This window comes from Oncorhynchus keta, chromosome 27 (genome assembly GCF_023373465.1).
Source record: "Oncorhynchus keta strain PuntledgeMale-10-30-2019 chromosome 27, Oket_V2, whole genome shotgun sequence".
NCBI classification, from domain to species: Eukaryota; Metazoa; Chordata; class Actinopteri; order Salmoniformes; family Salmonidae; genus Oncorhynchus; species Oncorhynchus keta.
Window position 1 is genome coordinate 12,239,342 of NC_068447.1, and position 14,463 is coordinate 12,253,804.

The following is a 14,463-nucleotide window of genomic DNA, read 5'->3' on the forward strand; positions in this document are numbered from 1 at the left end:
CATCTGTTTGGACCACTTCCATATTGGGTGCATCACTGGTACTTCATGTTTTAAGATTTTGCTTGTTAACAGGAATCAGGAGGATGGAGTTGTGATCAGATTTGCCAAATGGAGCTTTGTATGGGTCTCTGTGATGCAAAGGTGATCGAGAGTTTTTATTCTTTTTTTTTCCGCTTCTAGTTGCACAGGTGACATGCTGGTAGAATTTAGGTCAGACGGATATCAGTTTTCTAGGAGCGCCGCCTCTGCATGAGCATTTTCTTGTTCGCTTATGGCCTTACACATCTGGTTGAGTGTGGTCTCGGTGACCGTATCGTTTTGTGGCGGTTAATAGATAACTCTCTTGGTAAATAGTATGGTCTACAGCTTGTCATGAGGTATTCTAACTCGGAAGGGCAGAACCTTGAGGCTTCCTTAATATTAGAGATTACGCACCGGCTGTTAAGTCACAGCACCCCTCTTGTGCTTAGGTCTGCCTTTTTATATTGCATTCTTTCTCTTCCGAGTGTCGGAATTAAAGCCTGGTCCGGGGTGAACCGTATGTCCTGTGCCACCGACTCGTTGAAGTAGAAATCTTCATCCAAATTCGAAGTTTTGATGTCCAGAAACTCTCTTTTTTTGTCAGAGGGAACACTGGCTGAAACATGAGGTCCAAATAAAGTTAAGCTCAGCGCAAAAGAAACCCAGACAAAATGTCCGAATTGGTCAGGAGCGCATAAAACATCCGCTGTGCATTCCAGCTCCATTTTAATACTCATGCCTGTTACTGTGTGTGTGCTCGTCTATTGGTCTCTGTAATCAGATCACATCTGACCACACGGTGACAGCCATTTTTTTCCCCCTCTCTCTCTCTCTCTCCCTTCTCTTCTGTCCATCTCAGTGGTGTTTCCCCAGGACCTGCTGGAGAAGGGTCTGGGTGCCAGTCAATTTGCAATGCTGGGGCTGGGAGATATTGTCATTCCAGGCAAGTAAAACATCCTCTTCCCTCAACAGTAGCGTCTAATTTTACATACCAATAGGCTTGTCACATCCACTAGATAATGGTAGTACTTCAGCATTAGATCCACCTCCAGTACACCTTATTTTCTTCTGATAGCGCTGCCCACTCTGTTAATGTTAATATTACATGTTGTTTTTCAGGTATCTTCATTGCTTTACTTCTCCGCTTTGATGTCAGGTGAGCTCGAACTCTTTTCTATCATGGCCCATATCCTCCCTCTCCTTACCTGTCGTGTGTAATGTTCTGTCTGCTCCCTCAAGTCTAAAGAACATGGCCCATATCCTCCCTCTCCTTACCTGTCGTGTGTAATGTTCTGTCTGCTCCCTCAAGTCTAAAGAACATGGCCCATATCCTCCCTCTCCTTACCTGTCGTGTGTAATGTTCTGTCTGCTCCCTCAAGTCTAAAGAACATGGCCCATATCCTCCCTCTCCTTACCTGTCGTGTGTAATGTTCTGTCTGCTCCTCCAGTCTAAAGAACATGGCCCATATCCTCCCTCTCCTTACCTGTCGTGTGTAATGTTCTGTCTGCTCCCTCAAGTCTAAAGAACATGGCCCATATCCTCCCTCTCCTTACCTGTCGTGTGTAATGTTCTGTCTGCTCCCTCAAGTCTAAAGAACATGGCCCATATCCTCCCTCTCCTTACCTGTCGTGTGTAATGTTCTGTCTGCTCCCTCAAGTCTAAAGAACATGGCCCATATCCTCCCTCTCCTTACCTGTCATATATTTTATGTTCTGTCTGTTCCCTCTAGTCTAAAGAAGAACACCAGGACCTACTTCCACACCAGCTTCCTGGCCTACATCTTTGGCCTGGGCCTGACCATCTGGGTCATGCACACCTTTAAACATGCCCAGGTGAGAGGCACTGATTCCCAGGTCAAAGGCTCACCTTTATGTCGACTTGGCTGGTACCAACTGGTTGTCTTGTCTCTCTCTTCCTTCCCAGCCTGCCTTGCTGTACCTGGTCCCAGCCTGTATTGGATTCCCATTGGTTGTAGCTCTGTTGAAAGGAGAACTGACTGAGATGTTCAGGTAATAACACCTTCCCTGTTTCCATCATGACATTTATTTTATCAGCCAAGCTCACGCGTCAGCCTCATCACCAGGGGTAGTGAACATTTAGCCTGTTTCAAATCAAATCATTCACCGTGCAGCACCAGATGGCGCTATTGGTTGCCTGTCTCTCAGCTTGACACATTTTTACTATCTTCACTCATCATAAAATTGTTTCTCCAGACTCAAAGATCATTTACATGATTACAACGATATATTTTATTTTACATTTTTTTACTTAAAACTTATTTTTATTTTTTAAGTTCTTAAAGCATTGTTGGTTAAGGGCTTGTAAGTAAGCAGGACACTGTAAGGTCTACTACACCTGTTGTATTCAGCAGGACACTGTAAGGTCTACTACACCTGTTGTATTCAGCATTACACTGTAAGGTCTACTACACCTGTTGTATTCAGCAGTACACTGTAAGGTCTACTACACCTGTTGTATTCAGCAGTACACTGTAAGGTCTACTATACCTGTTGTATTCAGCATTTCACTGTAAGGTCTACTACACCTGTTGTATTCAGCAGTACGCTGTATGGTCTACAACACCTGTTGTATTCAGCAGGACACTGTATGGTCTACTACACCTGTTGTATTCAGCATGTGACAAATAACATTTGATATCATTCCTCCCACCCAGTGCTGCTTGGAGTGTTGTGTGTTATGTAAATGCACCTACTGGTTCAGGGCCTTGGCCCGCTAGCTCCTACTCTTGGCCCGCTAGCTCCTACTCTTGGCCCGCTAGCTCCTACTCTGTGCCCGCTAGCTCCTACTCTGTGCCCGCTAGCTCCTACTCTGTGCCCGCTAGCTCCTACTCTGTGCCCGCTAGCTCCTACTCTGGGCCCTGTGGCCGTGGAGGGGTGACTGCTGCCTGTTAGCCATAATAACAGTGCTTAGACACTCAGCTGGGGCAACCACCTGGGCTGGGGAAGGAGAAGAAACATTCCCCAAACCTCTCCTGCCAGGAATGTGTCCTTGCTTGATAATCACCATGGTAACAACATGTGACCTTGGGGTGGCACAATATGTGGAGAGGCTAAGAGACCTGGGTGTCAAAGGTGGCAGTGCCAGGGCTTCGTACCCACTGACAACTTGCCTTGTCAGCTTACTTTTGACTGGTTCCTGTCGGTCTCATTGCTGGTATCTCGGACTACACAAACTTTATATTCACTCATTCTTTGTTTACTTCTCCTATGTTCAGTCTGACTGGGCAGAGCACCCACCACCTCTCTCTCGGCCATGTCTCCCCATGTCTCCCTTCCCCACTCTCCTGTCCTGCCACCCCTCTCATCAACCCTGGCTTTCAGTTTCCCTCCGCTTTTAAACCTGATTTCTGTGGACCCCTGGCATTGGCAGATGCAATACCTCTCCTTCACTGAGAAGGGTTCCATATCCAGAGAATGGTTCCTCCTTTTAGTTATCCAGGTCCTGTCTGGTCCAGACATTAAACCCCCAACCCTTTTAGTTATCCAGGCCATGTCTGGTCCAGACATTAAACCCAACCCTTTTAGTTAACCAGGCCCTGTCTGGTCCAGACATTAAACCCCCAACCCTTTTAGTTATCCAGGCCCTGTCTGGTCCAGACATTAAACCCCCAACCCTTTTAGTTAACCAGGCCCTGTCTGATCCAGACATTAAACCCCCAACCCTTTTAGTTATCCAGGCCCTGTCTGGTCCAGACATTAAACCCCCAACCCTTTTAGTTAACCAGGTCCTGTCTGGTCCAGACATTAAACCCCCAACCCTTTTAGTTATCCAGGCCCTGTCTGGTCCAGACATTAAACCCCCAACTCTTTTAGTTATCCAGGCCCTGTCTGGTCCAGACATTAAACCCCCAACCCTTTTAGTTATCCAGGCCCTGTCTGGTCCAGACATTAAACCCCCAACCCTTTTAGTTAACCAGGCCCTGTCTGGTCCAGACATTAAACCCCCAACCCTTTTAGTTAACCAGGTCCTGTCTGGTCCAGACATTAAACCCCCAACCCTTTTAGTTATCCAGGCCCTGTCTGGTCCAGACATTAAACCCCCAACTCTTTTAGTTATCCAGGCCCTGTCTGGTCCAGACATTAAACCCCCAACCCTTTTAGTTATCCAGGCCCTGTCTGGTCCAGACATTAAACCCCCAACCCTTTTAGTTAACCAGGCCCTGTCTGGTCCAGACATTAAACCCCCAACCCTTTTAGTTATCCAGGCCCTGTCTGGTCCAGACATTAAACCCCAACCCTTTTAGTTATCCAGGCCCTGTCTGGTCCAGACATTAAACCCCCAACCCTTTTAGTTATCCAGGCCCTGTCTGGTCCAGACATTAAACCCCCAACCCTTTTAGTTATCCAGGCCCTGTCTGGTCCAGACATTAAACCCCCAACCCTTTTAGTTATCCAGGCCCTGTCTGGTCCAGACATTAAACCCCCAACCCTTTTAGTTATCCAGGCCCTGTCTGGTCCAGACATTAAACCCAACCCTTTTAGTTAACCAGGCCCTGTCTGGTCCAGACATTAAACCCACAACCCTTTTAGTTATCCAGGCCCTGTCTGGTCCAGACATTAAACCCCCAACCCTTTTAGTTATCCAGGTCCTGTCTGGTCCAGACATTAAACCCCCAACCCTTTTAGTTATCCAGGCCCTGTCTGGTCCAGACATTAAACCCCCAACCCTTTTAGTTATCCAGGCCCTGTCTGGTCCAGACATTAAACCCCCAACCCTTTTTAGTTATCCAGGTCCTGTCTGGTCCAGACATTAAACCCCCAACCCCTTTAGTTATCCAGGCCCTGTCTGGTCCAGACATTAAACCCCCAACCCTTTTAGTTATCCAGGCCCTGTCTGGTCCAGACATTAAACCCCCAACCCTTTTAGTTATCCAGGCCCTGTCTGGTCCAGACATTAAACCCCCAACCCTTTTAGTTATCCAGGCCCTGTCTGGTCCAGACATTAAACCCAACCCTTTTAGTTAACCAGGCCCTGTCTGGTCCAGACATTAAACCCCCAACCCTTTTAGTTATCCAGGCCCTGTCTGGTCCAGACATTAAACCCCCAACCCTTTTAGTTATCCAGGCCCTGTCTGGTCCAGACATTAAACCCCCAACCCTTTTAGTTATCCAGGCCCTGTCTGGTCCAGACATTAAACCCCCAACCCTTTTAGTTATCCAGGCCCTGTCTGGTCCAGACATTAAACCCCCAACCCTTTTAGTTATCCAGGCCCTGTCTGGTCCAGACATTAAACCCAACCCTTTTAGTTAACCAGGCCCTGTCTGGTCCAGACATTAAACCCCCAACCCTTTTAGTTAACCAGGCCCTGTCTGGTCCAGACATTAAACCCAACCCTTTTAGTTAACCAGGTCCTGTCTGGTCCAGACATTAAACCCCCAACCCTTTTAGTTATCCAGGCCCTGTCTGGTCCAGACATTAAACCCCCAACCCGTTTTGTTATCCAGGCCCTGTCTGGTCCAGACATTAAACCCCCAACCCTTTTAGTTATCCAGGCCCTGTCTGGTCCAGACATTAAACCCCCAACCCTTTTAGTTATCCAGGCCCTGTCTGGTCCAGACATTAAACCCCCAACCCTTTTAGTTATCCAGGCCCTGTCTGGTCCAGACATTAAACCCCCAACCCTTTTAGTTATCCAGGCCCTGTCTGGTCCAGACATTAAACCCCCAACCCTTTTAGTTATCCAGGCCCTGTCTGGTCCAGACATTAAACCCCCAACCCTTTTAGTTATCCAGGCCCTGTCTGGTCCAGACATTAAACCCCCAACCCTTTTAGTTATCCAGGCCCTGTCTGGTCCAGACATTAAACCCAACCCTTTTAGTTAACCAGGCCCTGTCTGGTCCAGACATTAAACCCCCAACCCTTTTAGTTAACCAGGCCCTGTCTGGTCCAGACATTAAACCCAACCCTTTTAGTTAACCAGGTCCTGTCTGGTCCAGACATTAAACCCCCAACCCTTTTAGTTATCCAGGCCCTGTCTGGTCCAGACATTAAACCCCCAACCCTTTTTGTTATCCAGGCCCTGTCTGGTCCAGACATTAAACCCCCAACCCTTTTAGTTATCCAGGCCCTGTCTGGTCCAGACATTAAACCCCCAACCCTTTTAGTTATCCAGGCCCTGTCTGGTCCAGACATTAAACCCCCAACCCTTTTAGTTATCCAGGCCCTGTCTGATCCAGACATTAAACCCCAACCCTTTTAGTTATCCAGGCCCTGTCTGGTCCAGACATTAAACCCCCAACCCTTTTAGTTATCCAGGCCCTGTCTGGTCCAGACATTAAACCCCCAACCCTTTTTGTTATCCAGGCCCTGTCTGGTCCAGACATTAAACCCCAACCCTTTTAGTTATCCAGGCCCTGTCTGGTCCAGACATTAAACCCCCAACCCTTTTAGTTATCCAGGCCCTGTCTGGTCCAGACATTAAACCCCAACCCTTTTAGTTATCCAGGCCCTGTCTGGTCCAGACATTAAACCCCCAACCCTTTTAGTTATCCAGGCCCTGTCTGGTCCAGACATTAAACCCCCAACCCTTTTAGTTATCCAGGCCCTGTCTGGTCCAGACATTAAACCCCCAACCCTTTTAGTTATCCAGGCCCTGTCTGGTCCAGACATTAAACCCCCAACCCTTTTAGTTATCCAGGCCCTGTCTGGTCCAGACATTAAACCCCCAACCCTTTTAGTTATCCAGGTCCTGTCTGGTCCAGACATTAAACCCCCAACCCTTTTAGTTATCCAGGTCCTGTCTGGTCCAGACATTAAACCCCCAACCCTTTTAGTTATCCAGGTCCTGTCTGGTCCAGACATTAAACCCCCAACCCTTTTAGTTATCCAGGCCCTGTCTGGTCCAGACATTAAACCCCCAACCCCTTTATTTAAGCAGGTCCTGTCTGGTCCAGACATTAAACCCCCAACCCTTTTAGTTATCCAGGTCCTGTCTGGTCCAGACATTAAACCCCCAACCCTTTTAGTTATCCAGGCCCTGTCTGGTCCAGACATTAAACCCCCAACTCTTTTAGTTATCCAGGTCCTGTCTGGTCCAGACATTAAACCCCCAACCCTTTTAGTTAACCAGGCCCTGTCTGGTCCAGACATTAAACCCCCAACCCTTTTAGTTATCCAGGCCCTGTCTGGTCCAGACATTAAACCCCCAACCCTTTTAGTTAACCAGGTCCTGTCTGGTCCAGACATTAAACCCCCAACCCTTTTAGTTATCCAGGTCCTGTCTGGTCCAGACATTAAACCCCCAACCCTTTTAGTTATCCAGGTCCTGTCTGGTCCAGACATTAAACCCCCAACCCTTTTAGTTATCCAGGCCATGTCTGGTCCAGACATTAAACCTCCAACCCTTTTAGTTATCCAGGTCCTGTCTGGTCCAGACATTAAACCCCCAACCCTTTTAGTTATCCAGGTCCTGTCTGGTCCAGACATTAAACCCCCAACCCTTTTAGTTAACCAGGCCCTGTCTGGTCCAGACATTAAACCCCCAACCCTTTTAGTTATCCAGGTCCTGTCTGGTCCAGACATTAAACCCCCAACCCTTTTAGTTAACCAGGCCCTGTCTGGTCCAGACATTAAACCCCCAACCCTTTTAGTTATCCAGGCCCTGTCTGGTCCAGACATTAAACCCCCAACCCTTTTAGTTAACCAGGTCCTGTCTGGTCCAAACATTAAACCCCCAACCCTTTTAGTTATCCAGGTCCTGTCTGGTCCAGACATTAAACCCCCAACCCTTTTAGTTATCCAGGTCCTGTCTGGTCCAGACATTAAACCCCCAACCCTTTTAGTTATCCAGGCCCTGTCTGGTCCAGACATTAAACCCCCAACCCTTTTAGTTATCCAGGTCCTGTCTGGTCCAGACATTAAACCCCCAACCCTTTTAGTTATCCAGGCCCTGTCTGGTCCAGACATTAAACCCCCAACCCTTTTAGTTATCCAGGCCCTGTCTGGTCCAGACATTAAACCCCCAACCCTTTTAGTTAACCAGGCCCTGTCTGGTCCAGACATTAAACCCCCAACCCTTTTAGTTAACCAGGCCCTGTCTGGTCCAGACATTAAACCCCCAACCCTTTTAGTTATCCAGGCCCTGTCTGGTCCAGACATTAAACCCCCAAACCTTTTAGTTATCCAGGCCCTGTCTGGTCCAGACATTAAACCCCCAACCCTTTGTATCTTAAGTGTTGTGAGTTTCTTTGGTTATGTCTGATTCAGACACCATCAGTCATCTCAAGGGCTGCCACTGACACGTGTCTTTTTATCTATTTGTCTGAGTCCCGGGCCAGCATTGGAATCATCGCTCCTCTCCCATTGGTTGTTTTTTTGGTATCAGCATGACGCATGTTCATTTGGAATAAATTGTCCCTTTAGTGAAATCAACGTTTTTGTTCATCCTTTCCTGGTCTCTGTAAAAACATGTATTTTCTGCCCTTCTTGACAGGTATGAAGAAGTGTCTGCGGAAGATGTTGCTGCTAAAGAAGGGACTACACAGGTTGAGAAAAAAGACAAATGACGACCAAGTTCCTACAAGGTCGTCCGTCCCTCTCTGGCACCAGGTTCACAGCAGCCCTCCTCTCTGTACACATCCTAGGAGGATGTTCATGTTTCCCTGGAGTTGTGTGCTGTACAAGGAAGTGGATGATTTTTTAAATTAAATAACTGTGATAACATTGGGAAATGTTGTAGTTTAAGTGTTTTGTAAAACAGCTTTTTGGTGCCTATGTTTTCGTTCTTGTTTTGTATTTCTTTCCCTTTTGCATTCTCATATTTCTGGTTTTTATTTCATTTGATTCGCCAGTATTTTAAACTCGTATGTTTTACTTTTTTCTTTCTGGGTGAATCTGAGATCACCGGAAGCTGAACATTTTTTAGAAATTGCTCTCGGGATACTCAGATAACAGTGGTCAAGTTTGGTGGTTTAGTTTGGTTTCTGTCCCGTCTTGGTTTGCTAAAGGGGAATCCCTTCCTCATCGAGAATGAAACGTCATTGGACGATGTGAAGGAGGCTGGAGATGAGTCTACGATTGTCACACACATGCTTTAGGAGCTTCACCTGTACTACTGTCCTCTGGCCTGGAAGTAGGCCTAAATACCTACCATTCTCAAGGTATAATTGCACCAATTTGGTAGTGCATGTAATTACATGCCGCCTGACTTGTTGGCCAGTGTAAAGGTAATAATCGCTTCGAATTCAGATCAGCGTATTTAAGGAAGTAACTAAAACTTGTATAATCATGATATCACATTTTGATATTTGCTATGACACAATGATATTTCTGAGAGTCATACTCTGTCATATCCAATCACAAGAGTCTGTTATATGGAAATAATGTATTAGGATAGGAGTTGGTTACGCCCCGTGCAGTGACTGAGCTGTACCTGCAGATGGAGACCGTGTCGACAGAACCATATCTCCTCGGAGAGAGGAGACCCAGGGGATCAAATGATGGGATTGTTTTGCTTTGATTATGTAGAAGTTCTGTCCTTTTGCAGAATGGAGCCGTGTGTTTCAGGCCGGGGGTGGGGGGGGGGTTGTGTTAGGGATTGAGGAGTTCTGTAGTAATGTGTTTAGGTGAAGTTCAGTAACCCTGCTATCATTTCAAATAAATATACCATTTCTTTTCTCCTATTCTACTTGTGTAATTCAAAGTTTATTATGAGCCTTTGTTTATTTTCAATAAATGTTGGTGTATATCACCGTAGAGAAGCATAACCAATGTGTAGGTCTTTAGTTTTGTGTTGAAGTAGCCACCCACACATGGGTTTTTCTGGTTATTTAGAGTAAATTCTACAGGGAAGTGCATTCTGGGCTGTAGGAGGGATGGCGCGGAGAGCACATCTGATGGACGACTCGAGGGAAATTAGGATGTTACAGCGCAGAAAGCATTTTAGACCCCTTCTGTTTAACAAAAGTACTGAGTGGAGGGGGAGGAGCCAGGCCATTCAGGATCTTGAATACAAGACGTGTTGGTGTATTGCAAAAGATTTTTCCAACTCTGGATGTCATTCTTTCTGAGGTTGTAACAGTGATGGCTATTGGGCTTCCTATCAGGCATTTTGAGAGCCTGTTTGTAGACAGACTGAATGGGTTTCGATGTTGTACAGCAAGCAAAAGCCCAACTAATCAAGCATTATGTTAAGCACCTGAGCCTCATAGAAAAGGGTCTGAATAATTACGTTTAAAAAGTGTTTTTTTGGTTTTAATATACATTTGCTAAAATGTCTAAACCCGTTTTCACTTTGTCATGGGTTATTGTGTAGATTGATGAGTAAAATATTTCATTTTTAATCCATTTTAGAATAAAATGTGGAAAAAGTCGATGGGTCTGAATACTTTCCAGAGGCCCTGTAGGTTCCAGTGTTGCTTATTTAAAAAAACTCCCACCTGCAGCTATGCTTGCAAGCGCCTCGGAGTCTGTTCACTACACAGCTGGATCGTAGAATTCCTGATGGGCAGACCCCTGGTGGTGAGAGTAGGCAACAACACCTCCACAACGCTGACTCCTCCATTCCACATGGATGTGTGCTTAGCACCCTCCTGTACTCCCTGTTTGAGGACACGATGGTCAAGGACACATCAACGGATTTTTCACATTACGGCTCTGAGGGTTCAAAACCACCAGCCTTTCGGTTACTGGCCCCATGCCTGCCGCCCAGACAGACTGATAAACAGACATGCAGACAGACAAACAAGCTGAGAGAGAATTTATGAAACCACACATAACTGGTGTCTTGGATAGTGAGGAGATGTGAAGGAAATACTGTGATGCCCCTCCTAAAGCAAAGTGTTAGAGGATAAGTTGTCTCAAGGGATGTAGGAATTTGAGTGGTTGTAGATTGAAAAGATGCCACAAGGGGGCGTAGTGGTTCGCTCTCTACAACTGAGCCGTGAGATAAAGTACAGAAGAGGAAGCAGAGGAGGAAATGTCTCTGCAGGAGCCCAGATTCATCCTTCTGTTTCATTGTGTTAGTCACACCCCCATCCTGTAGATAGATTCATTTGAGAGAAGCTCTACGAATGTTGCCCAGGACTCCTAATAGTTAACATTAGAAGGAAACTGATATGAAGTTGTTTAATCGGTCTTTGTAACTCTTGTCAAATCAGTTGAGGCTGCTGCTAGTTCTGCTGATACTAAGGGTGATAACGATGAGTATCTATTGTGTGTTCTGCTTATTGTCTATATTCTTTGTTGATTCTATTGACCGTAGCAGCACTATTTCACCAAATCTAATTCTGGGTAAATGTCCTTGTTGGCTAAAGGCGATTCTGATTATACAGTCAAAGACCCCCTTCCAGTCAATCTGGTGGTGAGTGGCTACCGAGTGGAGACAGTCTGGTAGCTAGGGGATACTGAGAGAGAAGAGAAGAGTCTTGAGGTAAAGACCTATTGTCTGCCGTCCAGCCATTTGAGAGAGAAGAGTCTGAGGTAAAGACCTGCTGTCTGCCGTAAAGCCATTTGAGAGAGAAGAGAAGTATCTGAGGTAAAGACCTGCTGTCTGCCGTAAAGCCATTTGAGAGAGAAGAGAAGAGTCTGAGGTAAAGACCTACTGTCTGCCGTAAAGCCGTTTGAGAGAGAAGAGTCTGAGGTAAAGACCTACTGTCTGCCGTAAAGCCGTTTGAGAGAGAAGAGAAGAGTCTGAGGTAAAGACCTGCTGTCTGCCGTAAAGCCGTTTGAGAGAGAAGAGTCTGAGGTAAAGACCTACTGTCTGCCGTAAAGCCGTTTGAGAGAGAAGAGTCTGAGGTAAAGACCTACTGTCTGCCGTAAAGCCGTTTGAGAGAGAAGAGTCTGAGGTAAAGACCTGCTGTCTGCCGTAAAGCCGTTTGAGAGAGAAGAGTCTGAGGTAAAGACCTGCTGACTGCCGTGAAGCCGTTTGAGAGAGAAGAGTCTGAGGTAAAGACCTATTGTCTGCCGTCCAGCCGCTAATAAAACATGCCAACTACATCTGGAATTCATCACGTCAGTGTGTGTGAAGGGGGAAGTACTTTAGGAATCACAGTGATCTCTGTGGACAGGCAGGAAGCTGAAGATATTACCTGTAGATAGGAAATGAGGATGTATTATCATCATGGAGGACATAATAAATACTTGATACCCTCTTTACCACATTACATAGGCTAGTCTCACTGATAGAGGAGTTAAAAGCTATTATCAGACTTGCCTATGCTGATTTATTGTGGGAAATGTACTTTAAGATGAATGCACCAACTCCAAGTTGCTCTGGATAAGACCGTCTGCTAAATGATTAAAATGTCAAATTGTATTCCTTCAGTTAATATCTGATGTGGGGGGCACTTCCTCTGGTGGTCATGGGTCTCTGCCCTGCTGTGTTTGCTGAGTCCCGAGATGCAAACCAGTTCCCAGCATTCACTCTGCACCAAGTCCCAGTGTCATGACAACAGGCAAACCATGTCCCCGGGCCTGTGTGGTGAAACTGAAGCCACTACAGAGAGGCCTGAACGTTGTGGCCGGGGAAACATGATTTAAGAGCACACACCGACACACACACCTACACACACTTAGAGAGGAATACAACACGAGACAGCTGTTAGGACTATGGGTAAGGCTGCAGCAACAATGCACTATACCGCGTGTGTGTGGAGGGGTCAGGTTTCAAAGCTCGAACTTTCTTCCTTTTCGCTGTCTGTTGCTGTATCTTCTCCTCCTAGGGGCTCTGTAGTGGAGCTGCTCTATATTCTAGGCTGTCTTTGTGCTGAGACCCCCACTCCCGATGCAGGTGTGCTTCTGAGGGGGCCCACTGGGAGGGAGAGGGACCCTACCCTCTGGCCGTGTCATGCCCCCTAAAAAGAAATAGCATGTATTAGCCCCAGCGTGTCGTCAGGGTGTTGCCTAGTGACTTGGTCTCTCTTTCTCTCTCTCTCTCTCTCTTGGTAACCTCATTTTGATCTATTCTGATCCCTCACCACCCCCACAGGCCCACCCTCCATCCCCTGCCCCTAGCTGACCACTGAGAGTAGGGGGGGTCATAGGTCACACAGGGGAGGTCTATTAACCAGTCAAGTGGTAAAGCCATAGTCAATATTCATCCCGCACTGTTCTATTTTTAATTTACAGTTACTGGCTATGTTCAACAGTTCAACAGTCATCCTTTGCAGAGAAATAATCATTTGTGTTTTTAATCTGTGATTTATAGTTCTACAGCTGGTGGGTTCAGTAAGAAAAAAATAACACGCTCATACAATTCTTTTGAACGGTGTGTGCTTAGTTTTCAAGGCTGGTGGACTGGAGTGAGCCTTGTATGATTGATGAGGAAAAACAAAGCTTCAGATCCACCTCTCTCTGATGACTTATGTTTGCACAGAGCAGCCTGACATTGCCATTAGCATGTCATCTTTATGACCACTTTATTATCATTATCAAAACCAGCTGTTACTGAAACCTGTGTGTGGAAGACATTTTGACCTCACATCAGTGTCAAGATCCTCCAGACAGCATCACGTCACGTTGCTCACTCTTCAGGACTGGTGGCTAACGACAGTGACAGATACAGGGTCCATGTGTCAGCTGACATCCTCCCAGACATGGCCTAATGCAGTCTCCTGGCTTGGATTAGATCAGCCCCATTTTCAAGCCTGGAAACTAATCTTCTGTCTGTGTGACGGGTCACAGTGTTCCTCCAACAAGTAGGAGGAGGTTCAACCAGGCCAGAACAGGTCAGGCCAGTACAGGTCAGGCCAGAACAGGCTCATGGCCCACTGCTGGGTCACATCATGGCTTCCTGTGGAATCTCCTCCAGCCAGGAGAGAGAGAGAACACGCTTTACCCTGTTAATCAGTTTCAAATGGAGAGATGAGAGACGGGAGAGAGATACACGAGAAAAGAGAGAAAGGGGAAGATAGTGGAGGGGGGATTGGGAAAGAGGAAGAGGGCGAGGGGGTGAAGAGAGAACCATGTGAAATACTTCATTCTGTTCCAACATGTCTTTTTCTCACGAAATCGTCAAAGAAATCTCCACAGAAACGGGAGCAGGGGCACAACAACTCCCTCTCCCCTACACCCCCACTGTCAAGCACACCACCACCCCCTCTCTCTCTCTTTCACTCTCTTACAGGAAATGCTATGATGTAATTGGTGAACATTTGCCTCTTTATGTCTTGTGACCCAATTCTGTTTACTGAAATGTGTCCTCTTAGTCAAGGGGATTAGCCAGAGAGAGCTTCTGAGATGCCAGGGGCTTCCGTTTCATTTGACCATAGCCAAAACAGAAACTAAGGACAGGAAAGAGAGCGGAGAGGAGAGAGAGAGAGAGAAAAAGTCATTATACGCATGAAGAGGGGAATAAAGTGAAAGAAGAGAAGCGTAATTTAGAATGCAGAGAGGAAGCTGAATGGATAGATATATCATAGTCCATCTTAAAGCCTATCACTCATCACAAGCTGTCAGTGGTGGGAAAAGTACCCACTCATACT

At 46.5% G+C, this 14,463-nt stretch overlaps 1 protein-coding gene and 1 long non-coding RNA gene across 4 annotated transcripts in view; both read left to right on the top strand.

The window, feature by feature from the left end:
• LOC118359544 (minor histocompatibility antigen H13) overlaps window positions 1-10,353 on the top strand; it is a 33,589-nt gene extending 23,236 nt beyond the window's left edge. Inside the window, exons 8-12 of the mRNA XM_052481694.1 lie at window positions 881-964; window positions 1,141-1,177; window positions 1,752-1,854; window positions 1,946-2,031; window positions 8,475-10,353. Coding sequence (XP_052337654.1) covers window positions 881-964; window positions 1,141-1,177; window positions 1,752-1,854; window positions 1,946-2,031; window positions 8,475-8,547 — 383 coding nt within the window. The 3' untranslated portion in view covers window positions 8,548-10,353. The remainder of the gene's footprint in view (window positions 1-880; window positions 965-1,140; window positions 1,178-1,751; window positions 1,855-1,945; window positions 2,032-8,474) is intronic.
• On the top strand, window positions 2,049-8,467 carry LOC127912448 (uncharacterized). 3 transcript variants are annotated; one of them, XR_008082755.1, is made up of 3 exons: window positions 2,049-3,767; window positions 6,729-6,824; window positions 7,065-8,467. It is a non-coding gene; the product is annotated as an uncharacterized LOC127912448 (long non-coding RNA). The 3 variants fall into 3 exon arrangements; XR_008082756.1 differs by lacking the exon at window positions 2,049-3,767 and adding an exon at window positions 3,781-4,007; XR_008082757.1 differs by lacking the exon at window positions 2,049-3,767 and having other exon boundaries at window positions 6,473-6,824; window positions 7,065-7,544; window positions 7,737-8,467.
• Window positions 10,354-14,463: the final 4,110 nt, after the last annotated feature.